Source organism: Pavona decussata, unplaced genomic scaffold (genome assembly GCF_977016875.1).
Source record: "Pavona decussata unplaced genomic scaffold, jaPavDecu1.1 SCAFFOLD_64, whole genome shotgun sequence".
Lineage (NCBI taxonomy): Eukaryota > Metazoa > Cnidaria > Anthozoa > Scleractinia > Agariciidae > Pavona > Pavona decussata.
This window is the reverse complement of record NW_028145484.1, coordinates 6,474,839-6,499,151: the sequence shown is the minus strand read 5'-3', so window position 1 is coordinate 6,499,151 and position 24,313 is coordinate 6,474,839. Positions and strand designations below refer to the sequence as shown.

Sequence of the window (24,313 nt, the reverse complement as noted above, 5' to 3'; positions counted from 1 at the left end):
CCGCGGCGTTTTTTACCGTTCCGAAACTCCCTGACGTCTTTTGAGATAAAACTGTGCGACCCTGTGAACCTGTGTCCGTGAACTGCCCTTCCGAACCTGAGAAACTCCACTGTTTAGATATAACACAAATAAACGAAACTATCGAGGCCACTAACTTGCAACCACTCTCCCAAGACAGCATGGAGCAGCAGACGGTGAGCAAGGAGGCTTGTAAATTATCCTTGAAAGCAGCTCTAGCTCAAGAATTTCATTCTCACATCAAAAATGCTAACCCCTCGATAGAAAACCTGACTGACTGATAATGGTGAGCTCGAACCTTGTGATGGACAACTTCTCCTTACAACATCAACCTCGCTTGAGAACCTAGTTAACAGTAATATAAGTAATCTACAACACTGTGACTGTGAAAAAGAAACTGAATTCGAATTTTGTTCGGTAAAACAAAACACAGTTGAAGAGTTCGAGTGTGAGTGTAGTCGACGTGGGAAAAAGTCAACTTAAAGAGTAGGATTCCTGTATTTAAAGCCACAACTCGTCTAAGATCTGTAATACGTAATCTCGTTGCTCTTCCATTCCTTGTCAATGGTTTCAAAGATTACCACAAAATTCTCGGGACTCTCGGTCTGGATCACGTCAGTTCCACTCAGTGGATCCATATTATTGAATGGATTGCACCGTTCGTGAAAAGAATCGCCGACTGGAGCGTGCAAGAAGCAAGAACTGAAGCAGTTCGACGTGGAGATAAGTCGTCATTTAAATGCTACTTTAGGCGCTCTGTGTTCTTGTATGCGGCTGTTTAATGTGTTTGTTGGAGGTTTGTTTCTATAGGAAGGCCTTAGATAACAACGACCTAAGGACTGTTAGAGCCCATCGATGAACGGCACCAGGTCTTCAACCTGTGGAGAGCGCTTAAGCTGAACAGCTTCCGGCTGTACTTAGTGGCGCTGCCGCCTGTCCGGCTTTTGCCTCTACAACGTCTTTCCGTCCATCTCCGAGGGCTTTTTCACTGACACCACCATCTACTAGACGGAATGAAAGACAAAGTTGCTTCGCTGAATACTAGTAATGCCAAAACAAGGTTAAATTTTGGTTCGATTATTGAGAAGAACTGAAAGTAGTTTATGAGAGCAACTTCTTTCCTTTTTTTTTTTTTTTTTTTTGAAAAAAGTTGATAGAACGCTGCATTTTGATAGATTTTTCTCACTCAGAACAGAAAACAGAAGACTCGAGAAATGGCAGAAAATGACACATGAAAACAAGACAGTTTTCTTTGTGAAGCCGCTGCCTGGTTTTGCTTAATTTTTCTCACCTGTAATTCAGGGCACTGCCCGATTCGCGTTACATTCAACATAATATGTTGCGTTAACATTTTTTTTTACTTATTTAACTGTTTGTGAATTTATCAACAATGACTGAGGCAAATGCCTCGGTTTGCCTCATACTGGCTACGGCCCTGATTTTATAAACAGCAAGAAGGATTTGAAAGGGCTTTTTTGTCGAGAAATTCAAAAAATTGTGAACTTTATCCAAAATGTTTGCTTTAAACCTTTCAATGCTTGGAGTTCTCGATACAATAAACAAGTCAAAAGCCCTCGATTATTAAAACGTAATCAAATGGTATACTCGTGAAATTCAGTATTAAAATTTTAATTGCTTTCTAATAGTTGATGCATGCGCTAGCAGCCTGTAGTTGTATATATCTGCAATTTATCTTTATCCTGCACGATATTCCAATTCATGCATGGATATAGAACTTTGCCAATATAAACAGTGGATAAAGGTGGAGAATAAATGCTGGATTAATTTTGCATCATCAAAACATATAGCAGTGAAACCGAGTAAGCAGTTAAAATTTCAAAGATTTGAGGTAACGGCCTATCACCTGCTGGATAAGTCAGTTCACCATACACATCATAAATACAGAGTTCACGCAAATTTACCGGTAACCGTCAATTCTTATCACTATCGGAATTTCCCTCTATAGCGAGAAATCAAATCAAATCACGGTTTCTCAATTTAGAATTTTCAACTCGGGGAAATGTCTGAACTTAGTCGAAGAAGAAACAGAATAATCTACACAAAGCGAATCTATGAATTGGATAAGACGTCATTAGTTTCAAGGCAGTAGAGCCACTGCGTCATGCATAACTTTTGTATCCGCCGGGCTCGAGTGTTTATTAAAGGAGCAGTGTCACTTTGAATAGCGAAAACAAAAACATATTTGCATTGACAGGAACGTTAAAATAATGGTGGTTCAGTTTCGTTAACCGAATAACCCTACTAACAGCACAAAGTTATCAGATGGCTGCGGATAACTAGGATGAAAATGTATTGCAAAATTTTTTCAAGTTCCTCGTGTGTCATATTTTTTAATTCAAAAGGATGCAAATCGTTCAATGTGCTATCAATGTTTTTGCTGCTGTGCCAGTTTTGTTAGTTATGAGATCCTGGTTTATATTCAAGAACAGTCCCACTGATGTCTTTCACGGCTGATTTATTTCTTCAATCTATTTTCATTGTTTCTAACCAGTTTGCAATTTCCTTTCTCACTGCAGTGCGTGGTAAAAATAAAAAAAAGTAAAGCTTTATTTTCGGTGGTTACACGCAACAGTGAACAGTCAGCAATCTGTGGCTTATACAGATAACAAATTTTCCATTATATCGTATCTTGACTTCTCCAAACGGAATTCTGGGTATCAAGCAATAGGTGCATTGGTTTAGCATTAAGAGATACTACCCAGAGTTAATTGTTTTAAAAGCCAGAGGCTCTTATGAATACATCACTTAAGAGTCAGAACTCACAGCCTGATAATTGATGTCATTGAACATCCTGTGGACCTTCTACAACTTTCTGCAACTGATTAGTCTGCTCTACCGAAGGTCTGCAGTGCGCCATACGGCTTTACACCACGACAGCCTGAGAAAAAAGGCTAACAAGCCAGGCTAACTTAAACCATTTAATTAAACGTTTTACATTAATTATCATTCATAGCCAGTAATCGAGCTATTTTAACTCAATTACCATAATTGCCTCTAGCGTTCCAATACAAAAAATATATCCATTGTCAAGTGGCCTTAAAATAAGAACAAAGCTTACCAAAAGAAGCAAAAGGCTAGCCATGGTAGAGAGATTTCTGAACAACGATACTTGTAATAATGGCTTTTAAAGTTTGGGAATGTCGGGCGCCCACGTCACATTCATTGATTGTTTTCAACTATCCACAAGCCTTTGATTACAGAACGCAGAGGTCCCGTTTCACAAAAGAGAGGTCACGAGCAAATAAATAATGACAAAAATAAGCTAACTACCAAAGATTTTCAAGCATGTTTTAATCAAGTTTAACTCGACATTAATAAACAAACTCCGTCAAGAACTTTCGATAAAGACTGATTTTCACATTTGTACGCGGACTTCAGAACATTACAACGGCTAAGAGTGTTTGCTCTATTGTTAAAAAATTCGCCCCTAATTTACGTGTTGTGTCTCGAGTATGACATGGAATTTATCAACCCACCAGAAAATCAATAAGTCTTGAACACTCTTCCAAGTGACGCGAGCTTTGGATTATCATACGATAATGAACTTCTTTACAGCTAAAGTTTACCTTATTCACTGTTTTTCGGGGATAGCCTTGTTGAGGTTTTGTGGAGTCTCATCCGCAGGTTAGTATGATATTTTATACAACACTTTCTTGCAAAAGTTGTGCAACAATCACAAATAGTGACATGCCTATTACAGTAAACAAACGACGGTTCTCATTTGTCGTTGACTCTTCTTTCCTTCAAAAATCACGGATCAGGTCTTGTATAGTTTCGCTACTTCAGTTAAAAGTTGCGTTTTAAATGATTAAATGTTGTGCTATCTAATTGTTACCATTAATAATCAATCTGTGAATTTTTTTGTTTAATTCTCACTTGTTTCCTTGCCGCAGTTTTGCAAACACTAGGATTTGCACCTAAATTCGAACTACACTAACATACATAGAATATAACGCTAGAGGTCCTTCTTCAGCAAGACGTTTTCTGTCAACATTTACGAAAATAGAAGGGATCGAAAAGAAGGGTCTTCAGTTGTGCTGAAATTGTTGAGTAAATTGTATGCAAATGATCATGAATGATTCCCTGAGTCTTGACCTTCCATATCTAAAAGTTGTATATTTATACACAAAAGTCCTGGAATCAGTGTGCTTAAGATTCTTTGTGTGACCATTTATGTGAAAACTGCTCTTCTCCTCCTTTAACATGTGTATATTTTTTCTATCCTACAGATTGCCACAAACCTCTGGGACTTGCTGATGGCCGCATCAATGACACTCAAATTACAGCTGGTTCTGTTTATCAGGACAATAATTTACTGTACGGACCTTCCCGAGCGAGACTTAACCAGAGTGGTGGCTACCGAGCGAAGCTCAGATCATCAAGCGCATTTCTTTCAGTGAATTTTCAGCAAGCTATGATCATCACTGGAATAGCTACTCAAGGCTATCTCGGTGGAAATATACAAGAGTGGACTAAAGTATATCTGTTAGGGTATACATTTGGATCAGGCAAGCCCTATTTCTTTAAGGAGAGCTACCAAGGTAGAACTAAGGTAGGAGAAAGGTAAAGGAGCAGAATTCTGGTCTGTGAATAATTTAGCCACCTTACTCATTTGTCTCAGCCATTAGGGATGTGCGAGCTCCATAGCGCAAACTTCCTTGGCGGTCGAGACGACGAGAGGCGGCTACATTCGCGTTACTCAACCACGTGAATAATAGTCATGTTCATAATGCCCGCTGTTGCTTACCGTAGCTGATCGTTTAAAAGAGTTATAATGGGGATGAAGAAATTTGCTCTATAAACTTAATTAGAATTCGTGTTTATTTAATAATAATAATAATAATAATAATAATAATAATAATAATAATATTTAATATTTATATTGCGCATTTTCTATAAAAATGGTAAAGACTTTGCCATACCGATTGCAAACTAAAACGGGAATAAATCATGCATCTCTCACACGCGCGCATTGGTATGTTAGGTGCGATAAATATATATAAGTGCTTAGCAATATTCTTTTCACCCTGCCAAGAATGAATGACCGCAAATGTTCGATTTGCGAGCATCAGGTCACTACTCTACACTGTTGTTTCGGAAAAATGCTTATATTAAAAGTCCGACAATCGTGATTATTTTTTGTTGACATGAATAAAAGATCAACCTTTTATCTTTCCCTGAACTATATACTTTTCGTGTAGTTATACAACAATCTTTTGTGAGAGTCATTCATGAAGCCATAGTACTTGTAATCTTTGGGTGAGGCCACATCCCACACTAACTCTTTCGTTTGAAAGTGCATCACCGCATTTCGATGCGTTTTGAACTTGCATCAACATTTAAAAGATCGAAAATGCTATCGTTTTCATCGAAATGGCTTACATTTGTAAACTCTCAGAATGACATCTAAAAATTGGAACCCAATCTAGTTAATGTGGACAGTGAAAACGGAACTTAGTCGATACGCCCACGCGGAAAATTCCGCAGACATAGTGGACGCCTTTATTTGTCGCATGCGCAGATGACCGTTGTAACAATCAGCAGTAGCTCGTTGTCAGTGTGGACGGGGGAGTGTCTGTAAATTTGCTTTGGTGGCGCACTTCCACAATAACATTTACATTAATTTACGTTAGTGTACATGGGTATGCAAAACGTTTGATTCCTTTTCGGTAAAATGAAGGCGGGCATTTCCAAAATGCATTGGTTTTGAACGAAACCTGACTATTGTAATGAACTAAAATGCCAGCGAAGCCGTAAATTCATAAGTTCATCATCAAATTGCTTTTCAGCAATTTCAAGGAAACTTTGATAACAATACTGTCGTACGCCACTATGTTCCCCTGCCTACCATGGTCGACTCTGTTCTCGTGATCCCAACAGAATGGAACAACAACTTTGCCATTCGACTGGAACTGTACGGCTGCATTGCAGGTGAGTATGCAATTTATTTAGGAGCATATCATTGAAAACATGAATTGGTTTCCCTTAACTAGTAACATAAGCATGTGCCGGATTTAATATTAGCGAGGACGGTTATTGCTCAGTGAGAAACAGTCTTAAAAAAGACTAGTTTGAAAGTCGAAGCATTTAGAATTGTAGCGCTAATTGGGAACTCTATAAATCAGTGCAATAAACATAAAAACTGAACATAGCATTTGTTGAAAATCCCAGCTGGTGTGAGGCAAACCAGTTGGTTATTTATAAAGCATGGCCTTGAAAAAAGGGAGAAAGTTGAACAAATCCAAGTGGTCAGACAGGGATTTGAACCTGGGACCTCCAGATTACAAGTCCAGCACCTTAACCACTAGGCCACGCCACCTCCCAAGCTATCAAAACATAATACTAAAAATCCTGAAATTAGCAACAACTGTTAAACACTGAAAAATGTCACAATGAAAGCCCTGTCAGAGGCTCATTTCTGTGGCGAACAAACCTGTCCATTCAAGGCGCAGTTAATTTGAAGAGCCTCGTGATCACGAAACCCCATTAGACTAAAATGTTTCGATCCTTGATAAATTCACAAGGGTTTTTTTTTTTCTTGAAATTACATGTATTTTAAAATGTTGGGTTCATTGAAAATCTAACGCACATCTATGTTTTAGATGGAAATGAATGCGAAAGCCTTCCCTGTCAGAACAATGGGACATGTTGGGAAAAAATCCGTGGATACCAGTGCAACTGTACCGCTGGCTTCAACGGAACTTTCTGTGAAATAAGTGAGTAGAAACAACGTCTGTTAGTGGTTTTGAACAATTTATATACCAATGATTGGTAACAAGAATTCTACAATTGTAGTTTGGATTCCTAGTACATGCATGATTGATCCATGTTACCTTAAGAGTGGATGTTTTTTTTATCAGTATATCAAGTCACCCCCCTGCATTCTGATACGTTTTCGTTACTGATCGATTACTTGGCTAGTACTTGTTGAAAAAATGGCAGTTTTTAATGTAGTTTCAATTATTATGACTGCTAGGTAATCGATATAGCCGACAATTTGCGTGTTCATGACTTCAGGTTTCATTTTCGTAGCTGGTCAGTTATTTGCATGTCACTGGTTGTATTGCAGAGCTCGTCATTTATTTGACAAGTTCTGACCCCGGGGTTCTGACTAGATTGTAGAGGTTGTCTTCTGTTCCACTCACACGTGTTTAAGTGTTAGCATGTAACTGATAAACTTGCATTCTTTTTTTAGATATTGATGAATGTGCGAGCAATCCGTGCAGGAATAACGGAAGCTGCATAGACCTAGTCAACGATTTTGCATGTTCAGGATGTTTGTCTGGGTACACTGGCAAGACATGCGAACAAGGTTTGTGAAGTAGCTTTAACTGTTGCTGTCACATGACTGAACATGATTTATTCGACTGACAAGTGCCAAAGAGTATTTGTATCCAGGAATTATCACAGTTTTTTCTCTTGAGTGAATTAAGCTGGTGGCTTAAAGTAGGTTTTTTCAGGTCTAACGATGAAAACATACTAGCTGATGGATAAGACCTACATCCAGTACTTTATAATCGGAGCATACAGAACAGCTGCAAAACCGCAATAAACAGAGGCCAACTCTGGGACCATAAGTCGCCGTAACTTTGGGCGACTTAAGGCAAATTCAGCAATACACACTGTAAGATTGAGGCGATTTTAAGCGACTTAAGGTGCCTCTATAGCATTTCTTCAGTTTTTGCTGGTAGTGATATATATTTTTCTTGATGTTCGGGTTCTTTCAGCTCTATAAAAATATCTGGGTTCAAACATATTTCGAGTACCTAAGTCCTTATGCTTTGCTAAAAACACCACTACAACTGGTAAACCCGTATCCATGGCAACCATCGGATGATACATCTGCTGATTCCTTCATTCCTAGCGAGTTTAAATACGGGTTTGTCCGAATTTTGCGCGGTAAAATTTCGCTATTTTTTGTGTAAAGAAGAGAGAAACTCCAAAGTATCTCCTCGTAAAGTCAAAACAAATTCTGTACATACGTTTGGCCTATTTCTGCAATTTTCGTTTTTGCCATTTATTGCAGTTGTCCATGTATAATTCTCCCTAAGATATTTTAGAGTACAAATACCAGCTAAAAGCTAACATTGAGCCAGAAAAATTCACCGTGGAAAACTCATTTAAAACGCCTTGTTTCGCGCGCCAGCATAATGAAAATTTACGTATCAGTTAGAAAACTGCGCGCGCTCGCGCCATTTTTAGTACCCAGTCGCCGCACGCCAACTAACCGTATGGAGTCACCTTAAGGCGATAAGGAGATTAAAGAGTATCAAAAATCACTCACTCAATCACAATGATCTATTTAATACATATTAAGCTTAGCAAGCTACATTAACAGCATTTTGTTACATTCACTATTAATATAAAACTTATGTCAATAGCTGAATTCCTCCAAATCCCACTTGCTTTGATAGCCGTCGTTGTTAAAAACATACCAGCTTTATACTAGAAATCCAGCTATAAAACGGTTGACACGCTTCCTTCGGTATCGTTTTTCCTGTTTCAAATAAAATGTATTCCGTTCAGTTGATGACAATATAACAGAACCAGAATACGCATTATAAATTCACAAAAATGTAAACGTAAACAAACCAGAATGAAAGCATGCACATGCATCTGTGCCGCCATTTTGATTTATCTGAGCACGATCGTCCCAGGATGCATTTCTTCACCTCTACTTGTTCCCAGTGTCCACGCTACTTTCAAACACGTGCGACTTGCGAGTGTCACTTGCGAATTTCCTGGATTTATTTTAATAGGTTTTGGAATTATTTCCAGTCGCAGTGGAAAAGATGTTCGTAAAATTGCACTTCTACTTAATAGTCAATTACAGGAAACGTTTTGGCGATGAAGAATTGCAGTAAGAAACTGAATTCAATGTATATATGAAATTAGAACGAGCTTCAGCCCGCCCGGAGACGCCTGGCACGTTTCAGCTTTTCCGTTTGTTTACAAATGCTCAAACAAATGTTGTTGAAAAATAGACACCCATCGCGAATGGATTTGGCACGTGAATATCCAGAAGTTATCCTTTCTTACATTTATGTACTGTTCGATGGCACCTGATTAGTTTTCGAATCGGTAAGTGACTGATAGTGGACAGCTTCATATGAACAGTGTGCACTTAAGCTTTACGTTTACATTGTATCAATTCTCAGTAAGAGACAATGACTCTTTATTTTTATCCAGGACCTAATTAGAAAAATTATTATCGTCCTAAGCTCATTTTATATATTTGCGTTCTCCTCTCTATTTCTTGTTTTCCTTTCCATGCTTCAGGAATTGCACATGACATAAGCCTCATCACAGTTTGAATCCATTGCTTAATTCATACCTGCTTTAAAGTGCACCTAACAGTAGATCTTTTTATTCGACGAAATAAATCTACTTTCTTTCTAAAGTGTTCCAGCGAAAAAATTTTTTGATTTGGTTGAATCCTCGATTTTTGGTGCTTCAGCGAAGGTTTGAAAATCGCGCCATTTTTGTTGCGCGGCCGTGTTTTGGCGGGGAATGGATCGAGCTGCTGTGACGTCACGCCAGGGACGCAGGATCTTTCGCTTTCCAGTCTTTCTACTCATGTTTTGCAATTACATCAGTGATTACATGACCTAATATGCCTTCCCGATGTGTTGTTGGAGGCTGTGGTAACGTACCAAATCTAGAAAAGGGGATAGGTCTCCATTTACTACCATATTATGGTGACGATCGTACTGTTGCCTTGAAGAGACGGAAACGATGGGTGGATTTTGCAAAACTCAAGCGAGCGAAGTGGGAACCGACGGAATATTCTCACATTTGCTCGGCTCATTTTGAGGAGGACTGTTTCACAAGACAGTTCCACAATTTACTTGGCCAAGTAAAACCATTCTGGCCACATTTAATAACAGATGAGATGGGATTCACTGTCTGGCCAAAAATTCATGCCGTTGGAGCCCCAGTCGATGTGCCTCAGTCTGACCGAAACAATAGGAAGGTGAGAAAATCTTCGATTCTTTGTATATTATCCAATGTTGCGAAACCAATTTCTTCCCTTTATTCGATCCTTTCGTCTTACTTTCGTTTCTATAGGTCTTAAAACACTTGTAGTGTTTAGAAAAAGATGTATTGCTGATGCACTGTATATAAAAAGACGTTTTTAAGCTTCAAAACATTCAGAGGAAATGTCGCTGCGGGCGAATTTTTCGAAAGCGCTTAAAGACTTCATAAATTTGAAAAATTATTTTGACTTCAATTCGCTTGGCAGAATAAAAAGAAAGCATCCAGCAATTAACTAAATTGTTCTAGTATACAGATCAAACAGTGTTAGCGAAATAGAATCGGAATTATAAAAGAAATCGCCGAGCGCGCTGTTTGTATCCGCGCCTCGCTAAGGCAAAATTAATTCACAACAAACAGAATCGAATTATCACACTCGAAAATTCATATCTCTGCGAATTCGTGTTCAAATGGTTTCATTTTGGTCTCTTTCGAAAGCTTAAGACATGTACTGGATAGAAAAAGGAATATTCCTGATGCGATGTATAAAAGAAAGCTGCTTTTAACCTTGTAAACACGAGAGGAAATGACACAACGGGTGAATTTTTCGAAAGCGCTCAAGACTTCGTAACTGTGAAGTATTACTTTGACTTCAATTTCTTTCGCCGAGTAAAAAGAAATCACCCAGTAAATAACTTCACTGTTCTAGTATACAGATCAAACAGTCTTAGCGAAGTAGAATCGAAATTGTAAAAGAAATCGCAGAGCGCGCTGTTTGTGTCCGTCCCTCGCGAACGCAAAATTAATTCACAACAAACAGAACTATCACACTCGAGAATTCATATCTGCGAATTCGTGTCCAAATGGTTCATTTTGATCTCTTTCGAAAGCTTAACAATTGTAGTATTTAGAGAAGGATGTATTGCTGGTGCGCAGTATAAAGTGTTTTGTATCTGGCTGTCTATTCCGGGTCGGCACGCGGCTCATCCGTATTAAAACAGGTCTTGTTCGAGGTCGCTGTTATCAAATGGGTTTGCGCTTGCTGAAACTTCTTGTCGATAATCGTCCATTTCGATTTCGGAGATGTAAATCATTTTGGAGTCATCCGAATCTTCTAAATCCTCCTCGATCTCGTCAGACTCCTCGGGCTCCTTGGACTCTTCTGATAACCGTAAAGAAGAAGACAAACACATTCTGAAACGGACTATGTGGAGTAAATCGCGAAGAAATAAACCGAAAAATAGACGCATTCGATATCGTGTGGTCCCTGGGGTGACGTCACAACCATCCTCGTCCCAGGCTTCCTAAAACACGGTGGTGCAACAACACAGTCCCAACTTCAAAAGCGCATAGAAAATCGAGGATTCAACCAATTCAAAAAATTTTTTCGCTGGAACAGTTTAGAAAGAAAGTACATTTATTTCGCCGAATAAAAAGATCTGCTGTTAGGTGCACTTTAACAAAACTGAACAATAATGTTTAATTCACATCCATACAAATACACTTTTTGGCACATGTGTAAGTAACGTGCCAAGAAGGCTTCTTGGGGGGAAAGAGAATTGGAGCCATGCCAACGAAAGAATATTCTTTAGGGTTGTGTTAAAAGGTGTAATAATCAGGCCTTTTACTTTTAGAAAAGGGTCCTCCAACCCCAGCTTTTAAGTTCTCACATTTGTATTTAGGATGGTTGACGGCATTATATAATGTTGCCGCTACCAGTTGAGTCACTGACAGAGATCAGTAACCCAATGATTACACTATTATAGAAAACAAATTAATATTTGTTTTTATTGAAAATGGGGAAGTTTATCCTCTAGGGGCAATTTGAGCTTTGCTGACCTAACTGATTTTTTAACAGGAAGTTCCAGTATAAAAGGGGCCGGGGCAGGCCATTCTCACCTTCAGTTGTCAATCAACCATTAGAGCTCAAACAACTGACAAACAACATGTGTCTTTTTCATTGGCTTTTAATGATAAAATTGGCTTAGTTTTCAGAATAACCCTTGTTAAGTAAATTAGAATTTGATATCTTATATTACTGTGGTGATATTATATAATTTTAAGGCATATTTTTCATTTTCGACTTGCCACAACTGAGCAGCGTCTAAATTTGCATCTCACACCTGCAAAGGTGTGAAATGAAGAAGGGGCAATACCATTTTATAGCAGAACTTCTTGTTTGAAAGCCTGGCAGTTGGAGGGGGGGGGGGGACTCCCATATAAAAGTGACAAGGGTGTTTTCTGTTTTGTGGGGATGATCTGATCAACTTTTTACCCCTAAGAGGTACCAAATCAGTTGATTGACATTTGCTTTCTGTCATATTTTTCAGCTCATTATACCCTAAAGGGGTACCATTATCCCTCTGACGGAAATATTTTTTGATTTTAACACCCTAAGGGGTACCAAACCAGAAATTTTAACCCCTAAAAGGTACCATGATCAGCCCCGTCAATTTTATATGTGAGTCCCCTCCATGGGGGATTTAAGGCGACTTAAGGTCCCACAGTAGGCCTTTACTTTCACTTTGTGCTTGTATTTTTTTTTCAATTCGTGTAGTTACCAATTTTTAAATGTGCACATCTCTGAATGTTTCTGCCATCAAATTAGGAAGGGATGTTAAACAGACTGAAAATCCGTCTTTCATTTTTTCTGAAAGAATTGCAGTAACAAAGTAATGTTCAGCCAGTCTAAAAGTGTGTTGGTGATGTCAGGATGGTTGTGCATGAGCACTGAGTTTCCTTAACAGGTCTACCTCTGCCTTAGTCTGCCTCATCTCGTGTGCACGACAGAATGTGTTAAGTTTATCATTGGAAATTTACCTTGTTCAAAAATATCATTCAGAACAATTGAAGGGGAAACTTGTTCATTGTTTGCACTCACACAAGTCAAAAAGGAAAACTTGGTCGTGTCCAACCACTTTGTACTGACTTACTGAGTTGTTCCATGCACTAGTATAATTATATCAACAATATGTAGAACTGAAAGGAATAAAACTTGCCACTAGGGCTGTCAGAGTGATACAATACAGTTCATTTGGAGATTGAATCGAAGATGGAAAAAGTGCTACATAACTGAATGCCTCTATTCACTCAGAGCCTGGTCAGTCTACAGTTGTTAAGTCATTACTCTTTCACCCAAAGTTTTAAGAACATGTTTCCACCTGCAACGGAAATAAAGAACTGAGAATAAAAGAAAACCTCTAAAACAAAATGTCTATTTTTGATCTGAATAAGCCTATAAAGCTATTTGTGTCTGCTGGAGAGAGCTTAAGATTGGTAACTTGCCCTGTATTGGGGGTCTGTTATGTATATTTATCTTATGATATTTGATGTATTGTAGATGTAAATGAATGCTCCAGCAGCCCTTGTCAGCATGGTGGCACGTGCATCGATCATGTGAATGGTTTTACATGCAGTTGTCCTGTGGGGTTTATTGGATCCAGATGCGAGATAGGTGTGTGAAAAAAAAATTTCACCTTTAGATCCACCATTTTTGTTGTGTGAAGCACGTTTAAAAATTAAGAAAATATTGAAATTAAACAACATGTTTCCCATGGCACCTGCTCTGATTATGCAGTGATGCTTCCTGGAACTTGTCAGATATATCATTTGTTTCTTTATCTTTTTTTTTTTTAACATAAGTATCAAGAGAAACAATTTCAAGAGTCTAAAGATGCACAGCATAAGAAATGTACTACTGACCAGCTTTTTTTTTATTTTTGTAAAATTTTATGGGGATCATTCACCAAATGACACCGAACATGACAAGCATGTATAAAAAATGGAAAATATTAACAGGGCAATATAATAATAATAATAATAATAATAATAATAATAATAATAATAATAATAATAATAATAATAATAATAATAATATTATAATAATAATAATTTTTGTAATTTGTAATTTGGTCGTTACATTGATTGGCTACGGCTGGCTGCCCAATCATTGTTTAGGTAATCTGGGCATCCAGAAGTTTTCACTGCCATTTTATAATAATATTATGATAATAATAACTACTTATATAGCGCTTATCCAGTTCTGTTCTAAGCGCTTTACAATAAATAAATAATGTCAGTCGTTCTAACTCAGTCAACCTGTTCATAGAAATTTCACTGTCCAATAACTAAGAACAAGAGTGTGCTTTTAAAATTATGTTTTATATTGCCAGCACAAAATTTTCAGATCAATCTTTGACCAAAAAATTACTTATGTGATTTTGTAGAGCCTGGTTATTTCCTGGTTGTGTGGCTTAAGTTGAGGAACATGACTTTCACACTTCCTCTTGTGAATGAGCGTTCCGCTTTGTATCGAAATACAGAAGATGATGTTATAACTGAGGTATGATTTTAACTATGTTACTATATTAGAATAAGCGATATTTAAATTTTCTTGCCTGGACGTAACTTTCTTTGTGGAAAATTTTTCAAACTTCAGACAAGACTTGGCCGGAAAAGTATACCTATGTTTAATATTTTTTTGCCTTTTGTTTTTTACTACGGATTCCCTTCTTACGACTGAAGTTGTAAAGATATGTAAACAGCATTTCACTGAGACTTGCAATTGCCTGTCTGACAGAAAATTTATTCGGCTCTAATTTTAAATACTGTACCTGTTTTATTTTTAGATGCATAACATGTTGCTGACCGAGAAGGACCATTACTTTGGTTCAGCTTTGCAAAAGTTCAGGTAAGTCACACAAACTATTGGCGTCATGTGATGAAAGACCAGTCCCACCTCCCAGTCGTGCTTTACTTTTTGTGGGTAGGGTGGGTGAAATTGCGGCATGGGGCTCGTGTGGGGCTTGTAACATTATTTGACGAACTTCAGCTTATTCCTGTGAGAGTTGCTGGGATCATTTATCTTTTTAACGCCGGAAAACGTAATCTTTGCGTTGCGATTGCTGCCAAAAATCTCTGCACTTTTTTGATATCCTTTCTACTGCTCGGGTTTAATTACCACCCTTGCGGTTCACTGTCTGTTTTCTAACCCTTTAAATACTTAATCTCAAATATCGATACGTTTTCGCATCGTGTGAGTACCCCACCCCTCTCGGGTGGAGCCTCCTCATATAGCTCACTACATGGAATACCCAACCTGAAAAGTAATAACAAAATGGCAAAGAATATTCTAGAATGGGCAGAATGATTCTCCGTGATCTTAAGTCAAGTATGTCATGTTATCGTACTGAACGTACTAGATCGTCGAACTCACCTATATAAACAGAGTTTGCAACAAACAGCGTTGTTCCCACAGAACACAAGTGTCCACTACACCTGTCGAATGGGTCTCAAAATGATTATGTAATACGTTTTGTCTGTGTTGTTTAGTCCTTTGGACGATGATTCAGTGGCGGCAGAAATCCTTCTCAGGACATCAAAAAACAGTACAGAGTACATCATGAATACCATTACACGGAAGCTTAGCACTCATAGCGGCAGATTCGACAAGAATTACACGAAGTTTGAAAACAGAGGTAAAATGCCTTAACACCACCTGCAAGTGCTAAAGGACAATATTTCGGAAAATTTCCAATCGGTGATAAGAAAAACCTAACAAACAACTGGAAACCTTATTGGGGTACTGTTCAACTAGTGTTTCACTCCTACTGAAGCAATCAAAAACTAATACAGTAAGCTCTGCACTCAAACTAGGCCATTTGCCTTATGGATCACGTGACGTTGTTTTTCTTAAAATGAAAGTTGTGATGTTTGGACACCTGAAAATGATTAGCGGGTAATGTCGCGTCCATGGGATCAAATATGGGATCTGCAATGTTTTATGTGCTCTGTTTCTAGTATCACCTGTGTTTCAGCTTATCGGCTTTTTATGGCGGGTTAGGGTTGGGGGGAAGCATGCCTCACGAATTACAGCTGATTTCTGATTTCATTGCTGTGTATAGACCCGGATTTCTTTTACATGATTCGACGGTCATGATTCGACCGAGAGGTTACCAAGCTCATCGATGAACTCGCAAAATCATGAAGGTTCTGCACGAAGACTTAAGGTGGCGGGTGATTTATCACCAATATTTGTACGTGAGCTCAGTAAAGGAAACAACCAATGTTCTTTTTACGAGTACCGCATTTGTTTCAAAAATCCGTAGATTGTATCAACAACGTGGCGAGGTGAACCGAAAGAGAAGAAAAGGACGGCAAAGAATCTTGTCTTGTAAGCTCGTGTTTGTTTTGTTTATGTTTGGTTTCTTGAACAATATCTTGAACAATATAATATGCTAGCATAAACTTTTCTTTGCCTGGTATTGGAACAGATAGAGAAAACAAAGTTTTAGAGGCGATGATAAGGAGCAAGCCGAAACTCTATATAGATGAATACCAAGACTGGTTTCACGCCGTTGCAGGGACCCGGCTTAGCATTGCAACAATAGCCGAATTCATGTTAGAGACGGAAAATCGTCTGAGACTGAAACTCATCACAAGACGGAAAACTCGTCAAACGTGAATCCGGTGTGTGACCAGTTTCCTGTCTCAATTTATCCGTCTAACTTTCCCGGCCAAACCGACGAAAAAGTTGGACGAGAAACTCGTCAGCGACGAAAATCCGTCCTAAATTCCTATTAGACGTGAAAATTGCGACGGGATTTCTGTGTGTCCTAGGATTTAAGACTGGACCGAGAGATCCCCCAAGTGCTTCTGGGATAGAAAATCCAACATGGCGTCGAAGCTGAAGAAAACGATTGTAAACAAAAGTGGCAATAATAAAGGGAAACCTAAGAAAAACATGGTTTGGAGCGAAGAAGAAGCTACAAAATACGCCGAAGTCCTAACAGATTGTGACAACAAGGATCGTTCGTGGCTTTATCAACTAGAAAACTGTGCTTTAAAGAAGCAAGCAAATGAAGAATTATTTGGTGAAATAAAGCTCAAATTGAAGGATGCCTTACAAGAAGACGATGAAGAAAAGTCTCTTCCAAACACAACATCTACGGTTTGCCTTCGATGACCAGCACCTAAATTTCACATTTCTCGGAAAACTAACACGGTTAACCGTCCTTTAAATTCACACTAGTCGGGTTTTTGTGAGACGAAATTCCGTCCGAGACGAGTTTTCCGTCTTCTAATATGAATTGAACAAATCTATCGATCGATTCTGTGCCTTGGTTTTACGTACAAAGAGGCAAGTCTAACTCATTATTTTTCCTTTGTTGGTGATAAATCACCCACCACCTCAAGTCTTCGTGCAGAATAATAAAAAATAATAATAATAATAATAATAATAATAATAATAATAATAATAATAATAATAATAATAATAATAATAATAATAATAATAATAATATTTATCCAGGGAGCCCACTCGCCTTGGCGGTTTTCAGTGGGGCCCTGCAAATAAAAATGAAATAAAAAAAAAAATAAAATAAAATTACCTAAAAATTATTTCACAAGATCAAACGAATTTAAAAATAGCTAAAAAATCATTACTCACAAACTTTTAAGCTTTGCCTTAAAAAGGGACAATGATTTGATGTTTTTAAAGTCATTGTCTAAGCTGTTCCAGTCCTTAGAGGCTTGATAAATAAAAGTTTGCTTGCCCCAATTGGTACGCACGCGAGGAAGGTGTAAATCATTACTTCTACGAGTTAGATAAGAACAGAACCTTCATATTTTGCGAGTTCATCGATGAGCTTGGTAACCTCTCGGTCGAATCATGACCGTCAAATCATGCTGTCGAATCATGTAAAAAAAAATCCGGGTCTATACACAGCAATGAAATCAGCTGTAAAGAATTAAGGAGATTTAAGAAATAAGTTATCGAGATACATTAAAGTCACACATTGAACTTCTGCGCTCATTGTTTGCAGTTATTTGAAAAGCTTTTTACTTCTCCCTTCATTTTTCAGCCAATCCATTTTGCAGACCGCCCAACATTTCAATCCCTCTGTCAACAGAAATCACTAAACCAACCAAGATGAAGAAATCAGAAGAGTTCACATTTACCATAAGGGTCAAGATGGATTGTAGAACTTCTAGTCAAGTTCAAATGTCATACTACATTGACATTTACTTCATAAATTTAGAATCAGGATCGTTTCTCTTGGCCACTTGGACAAAAGGAACAACTGAAACCGACTTAAGTGTAACAATTATAACCAACCTATTCAGTTACGGTCTCTATTATTTAAAAGTCACAGGGAGCATTGAAACAATAGCTGGCACTGTAGTAGACAGTTTTGCTTACATAGAGGTGACGTCCACTATGTTAGTAGTGAATGTAACTGGCGACAACCAAGCATCTCAAGGTTTTAATAAGATACTCACTCTGAACGGTTCGCAGTCATATGATCCAGATGTTGGCAAAGAAAACTATACCGGACTAAATTTTACGTGGCTTTGCAGGAGAGTTGAAGAGACATTCCCGGATAATATCGCGTCACTCCCGGTCGTGTTTCCTCTTTCCGGATTTCCAGGTTCACACGACCTTGGTGGTTGCTATGGCACTGGAATAGGAAAATTAAGACCCAGAACAGGGCTACCGTATGTACTTGATCTCGATGTTGATAAAATGAAGGGTGATCAGAATTACGTCGTCAAGCTTGTTATAACAAAGAGAGGACAGATGATTGCTGCTGTGCATCAACTGCGAATAAAAAAAGAAATTCATTTGAGCATCATGTAAGTGAAGATAAATATTGCTTGTCAGCTTCTATGAAAAAACACATGGCTATGTGATTGGTGGGGAATTATTTGCCATAACTGGGGTAAAAATAGAAATTGTTTTAAGCACTTATTTAATAAGAAGAAAGATATTTTTCCTTCCTTGTTTACAGTCAGGCTCAAGGGGGAAAGTTTCCTCTTGTTCGTAGATCATCTCTGTTCCAAAATTCCTTTCGTGTTTCTACAACGTAGAGTCAGGGCAGGTTGATGTTTCTATTTTTTATTGAAAAAGTTGTTTCGTTTTTACACAGCTGTATCCAAAACTGTAAACATCAAGTGGTTCCGTCATCTAGACTGGTTCTGGAAACTAACTGTACCGGTTTGCTGTGCAGCAAAATCGATAACATTAAATACAACTGGTCTATGAGATATCGCAAGAAAGGAGAACCAAGCTGGCGGGAGTTAACAAATTTGGATGAAATAATACTCACGTACAGAAATTCACCTAATTTAGTCACAGCCGAGGGAAAACTACAAGGGAACGCCTCATACTCTGTTACTGTGGAAGGGGTAGCTTTCAACAAGTATATCTCAAATGCAACATACCAATTCAACACGAATTCACCCCCTTTCGGAGGAACATGTGACGTCGATAAGCCTGAAGGACAAGCGTGGGAGACAAGCTTTGTGTTTACATGTAGAGGCTGGCAAGACGAGGACAAACCGTTGAAATATAAATTTCGCTATAAGAGCAGCGATGGTATTGAAATGGTGTTTCAATCTGGTTACTCAAGTACACTGTCAGCAAAGTTGCCTGTTGGAGATTCAAACAAGGACTATAAACTGCAAGTTCAAGTTCTTATCATAGATTCTCTTGGATCTTCTGCGGATACATGGATTAATGTAAAAGTGAGTATACTTAAAATAGTTCAAAACTGTTTTAACACGAGTAGTCCTTTGACCCCAAAACTTCCTGCAGTTTTGGTTTCTTTCAGATTACCGAACAAACCGAAAACTCCTCCTTGAGCGTCAACAGAAGTAGAAAAAAATCTTATTAAATATTTACTATCTTACAGTATTTGGCATACTGCACCACAAGCAGTTTTTAAAATTATGCAATGAACGCTGTTTTGTAGGCAATAGCCCTCTTCATGGTTAACTCTGCTCATCTGCATTACAATGAAATCTAGCATGTATGTGAGGCAATTTCGGGCTATTTTGTAGTTTTAGCCCGAAATTGCCTCGCATCCACGTTGGATAATATTGTAATGCAAATGAGAAAAATTAACCGTGAAAAGGACTATTGTAGCCATTCGAAATGTGAGCTAAAGGAAGTTCAAATTCAATTTCAATGCTTAATTCTCCTTAATTGCTAACATAAGTAAAACATTTTTAAACCAGTCGCTAATTCTATAATGCTTTTTTCGTATTTTGTTTGCTCTTTACATACTGCATTGTAGATTTTGATTTACAGGGATTTACAATCGCCAAAATAAAGCCAACCAATCTAAAGAAGTGACAAAAAAGAACGAATCCAGAAGAAAAAACTGAACAACGAACAGAACGAAAAGTCAAAGCGAACTAATAGATAAAATCTAAAGGACAAAGGACAAAAACAAGTAAAGGGTGTAAAATTAGGACTCTGACACATATAGGAAGTAGTCATTATCGACCAGGTTTCCACAACCTTTTCTAACATGGCCCATGATGCATTGTAGGTTACTGATCCAGTAGTAGCTGTGGAAACTCTGAGGGAAGAAGTATCTATAGACGGACAAATGAACCAATACCTGAAGGACAACAACATAGAGCTGGCGGCTCAAAGAGCTACTGCTGTGCTGTCTGTAGTCAATCATGCCCTGCCTAAAGAAGTCAGGTTACGAGATAAGATACAGGTAGGATTACTTTTAATTCATAAAGATTTTTCAAGCCACGTTAAGCGGTACAGCCTTCAAAGCACAAAGCCTTACAATAGCCTGGGACGCTAGTCAACCAAAGCAGATTTTAAGTTGTCTTTACGGTTTGCTGGTGCTCATTTATGTATTCGGGCAGAGAGGCACTGGGCACTTTCCATTCGAGAGTCCACGTTTCGAGCGTTAGCCCTTCGTAAGAGGATTCGCTGTGATGAAGGGATAACGCTGGAAATGTCATGGTTTCCAAACGGTGACCATCCTGTATCCGCCATCTTGTTTTTCTGGGTTTAACCCAAAAGTGACCAAAGCATAATCAAAACCGATAGAATAATACTAGAATGATCTGAAAACAAAAAACGTTACTGTAAGAAAGTTAGCTTTTGTTCATTAAAAACAGGAATATTACACTTTCTTAAAAGAACTGCCTTTTAAAATCTGGTTGGTATGGTAACTTTCTCAAACTCATAAATAACTCCTCAAGAGAAAACAAAGAAAATCACTACCGTGACCGTGGTTTGGATATGTGATCCTAATTACCATGAAATTTTGCCAACTTTAGCCTTGAATTTCTCCAAGAATTATTGCTCATTTGAGAAGCCATATCAAACACTCGAAAGTGTGTTTCATCAGATATCCGAACACCTCAAAGTCGTTTAAAAAAACTCGGCTGCGCCTCTTTTTTTCAACCTACTTCTCAGTGTGTGGATGAAACACTCTTCCTCGTGTTTGATGTAATAGATCAAACACGAGGAAGAGTGTTTCCTACGATTTCCAAACACCGAGAAGTAGGTTGGAAAAACGAGGCGCAGCTGAGTTTTTTTAACCAACTTCGAGGTGTTTGGAAATAGGAGGAAACACTCTTTCGAGTGTTTGATATAGCTTCTCAAACTATTGATAATTCTTGGAGAAATTCGAAGCAAAAGTTCACAAAATTTTATGATAATTAAGATCAGATTTCCAAACCTCCTTCACGGTAGTAATTTCCTTTGTTTTCTCTTCATGATTATTAATGAGTTTGGGAAAAATTACATCAAAACAATTCACTGATTGATCAAAATCAAACTGTTCCCAGATAAATTTTTAAAATAGTCAAAAAACCGGCCAAGATAGGGTTAACAATCCAGAAGTCAGTCATCTGGTGGTACTCCTTTATTGTTGTCAGTTTCTTGGTTAAAGGTCAAATTAAAGGTGCAGCTACAAGTATTTGTGCCCACCACTAATCAGCTCTCTTAAATTTTATCTCCATTAGATCAAAGACTCTATTGTCAATGCGTGGTCAACTGTTAACGTGTCTAATCTAGAAGAAGTATCGCAGGTGTCAGCGGTTGTTGCCAGCGTGGCGGACAAAAGATATGAGCTGTCAATTGGAACACAGGTAAACTTGTGAGCAAAATATTCTGAGGATCTAAATACAACGAAACTAATCGGTTTTTTTTTTTTTTAAGAAAGTCTTTTTGAGCATTAAAATCCAGAATATATAGAATACATGTTTTTATGTATTCCCTTTGTTCACAGGAAAACGAAAGACCAAACAGTTTCACGCCTTGCATTTCCTTTATATCACGTGACACCTACTTTCCCTTGGACCTCCTAAATTACCTTTTTTTCAGGTTTTCTTTGACTTTTCTGTCAATTTTCCATTGCTTCTGCTGACAATAAATGTTAACACTCTTTCGTCACTCACCATAGGAGAAAGCAGTCAATTTGTTGGACTCAATGGCTGGTTTTATGACTCAAACAGTGAAAAACAAGTCAAGGCATAATGAAGAACTTGTTGAACAAGTTGGGACAGCGCTGCTGAATGGAATGGGAAACTTGCTGGATATCACCGCTTATGAAGCTAAGGAGGACAGAAGTGAGGAGGACGAATCGCTGATTGTAATCACCAATGAGAGGAGGGAGAAGGTAAAACAAGATGTCTTTTTTGTAGCCAATTCACTTTGCTAACATAAGTTTGTCATGTTAAAATGAATTATGAATAGTCTTATTCCCCTGTTGCTGTTTGATTGTTGTTGTTTTTTTTAGTTCCTTAAACTCTTTAATTAGTTTTAAAACAGCATTTTTGAAACGTTGTACGACCATAAAACAATATTTTTTCTCATTGGTTGCTAGCATGCGAGCAGACGTCCCCTATTTCCCTTTAGCGAGACTTCTAAAGGCAGGTTAATGGTTTGCATGTTTTATATCAGCGTCGTTTTCTTATTTATTCCCAGAGCAAATTGTATTCGAAACAAATCCTGGGTCTTGTCAACCGCGTGGGCACTAACGTGGAGAATAATAAAGAGCTCTATGAAAAACCTAGCATACTCAAGGCCAAGTCTCTCTTCATGGTAATTGACCGCCAAGTTCCCTCGAGAATTGGGGACAGACCTCTTGGAGCGTTGGGCTCTAAAGTTACTCTTCCATCTACGCACGAGCTGATAGGAGGCAATACCAATGACAAAAACTATCTGTCGAGTCAGGTTAGTCTTCTTCTTTATCCTATTTTTAAACGGAGTTAAAATTTCACACAGCCGCACTAAAAGACAGACTGGAGATGTCTTTAAAAAGTTCAAAACATATAATTTAATGAAACTGGGAACATGGCAGGTTATATAGCTTCTGTCTTTTTCATTTTACTGGTCGTTTATCATTTTTTCTCAAACTCATTAATAATCCATCAAAAGAAAACAAAGAAAATCACTACTATGACCGTGGTTTGGATATGTTATCCTAATTACCATAATATTTTGCCAACTTTAGCCTTGAATTTCTCCAAGAATTATTGCTGATGTGAGAAGCCATATCAAACACTCGAAAGTGTGTTTCATCAGATATCCAAACACCTCGAAGTCGTTTAAAAAAACTCGGCTGCGCCTCGTTTTTTCAACCTCCTTCTCAGTGTTTGGATATCTGATGAATCACGCTTTCTCTTGTTTGATATATTACCTCTTATCCTCAGCTTGTAACTTTCAAGTCCAATCCTTATACGTGGGACAAAGGCGCCAGTAACATCAAATCATCTGTTTTGGATTTTGAACTGAAGGACGAGAACGGTAACAGACTCAACATCTCCAACCTTCAGCAAGATGTGGAGCTCCTCATTCCACTGCTAGAGAAACCAGATGCCAAGGAACCTCATAATTACTTCGTGAAACCAAGCAATAATGGAACGATGCAATTTCACAAGATTGTATTCCCTGGATCAGAATACGCCATCTCGATCAAGATTGTACCCTCTGGCAATAAGAACTTGACGTTATACGTACGGTACGCGCAGAGGCCAACTATGGAAAATTACAATTATAGTGCTGTTGTTCCCGATTACAGCTCGTGTAACTACTCCGGGGAAAAAAAATACACAAATTGCAGCACAGATCCTTTTACAGTAACACTCTCTTCCTCTATAACTGGTCATACGGGACTTCACTATCTTGGTATTGCGTATGGAATGCTCCACAATCACACGAAGATCAATGAAACTACGCCAAGTTACGTGAAGCGCGTTAAGCGTGGTTGTTTTAGCAACGGACGCCAGAAGAGGTCTTGTGTTGGTGTCAAAGAGCCTCCAACTACTCCTACTCCAATTGTGGATATCAAACCTACATTCAACGCTAGCACAGATGTCAACTACACGCTGGAAGTGACAATGGGAACGTGCCAGTATTGGAACGGGACAGCAGAAGCCTGGTCTAAGGAGGGATGCAGGGTAAGTGAGCTTTACTGATGACTACCCAAAACAGCATTGATGGTGATTTAGGGATTCTATTGGACAGGCAGTGCTAATAACA

The 24,313-nt window shown here is 38.3% G+C and overlaps 1 protein-coding gene across 4 annotated transcripts in view; it reads left to right on the top strand.

Moving 5' to 3' along the window:
• Positions 1 to 24,313, top strand: part of LOC146478791 (polycystin-1-like protein 2) — a 39,359-nt gene that overhangs the window by 6,038 nt on the left and 9,008 nt on the right. For 2 of the 4 annotated variants that reach the window (XM_085112420.1, XM_085112421.1), the window contains 15 exons: positions 4,269 to 4,591; positions 5,829 to 5,970; positions 6,642 to 6,755; positions 7,235 to 7,351; positions 13,355 to 13,468; positions 14,241 to 14,356; positions 14,643 to 14,704; positions 15,346 to 15,491; positions 17,877 to 18,648; positions 18,942 to 19,539; positions 20,349 to 20,525; positions 21,793 to 21,918; positions 22,233 to 22,448; positions 22,757 to 23,005; positions 23,485 to 24,231. In XM_085112420.1, the coding sequence (XP_084968546.1) occupies positions 4,269 to 4,591; positions 5,829 to 5,970; positions 6,642 to 6,755; positions 7,235 to 7,351; positions 13,355 to 13,468; positions 14,241 to 14,356; positions 14,643 to 14,704; positions 15,346 to 15,491; positions 17,877 to 18,648; positions 18,942 to 19,539; positions 20,349 to 20,525; positions 21,793 to 21,918; positions 22,233 to 22,448; positions 22,757 to 23,005; positions 23,485 to 24,231 (4,019 nt within the window). Of the gene's footprint in view, positions 1 to 3,216; positions 3,664 to 4,268; positions 4,592 to 5,828; positions 5,971 to 6,641; positions 6,756 to 7,234; positions 7,352 to 8,797; positions 9,121 to 13,354; positions 13,469 to 14,240; positions 14,357 to 14,642; positions 14,705 to 15,345; positions 15,492 to 17,876; positions 18,649 to 18,941; positions 19,540 to 20,348; positions 20,526 to 21,792; positions 21,919 to 22,232; positions 22,449 to 22,756; positions 23,006 to 23,484; positions 24,232 to 24,313 lie in introns of those variants that run through there. The other 2 variants (XM_085112422.1, XM_085112423.1) reach the window with 2 other exon arrangements.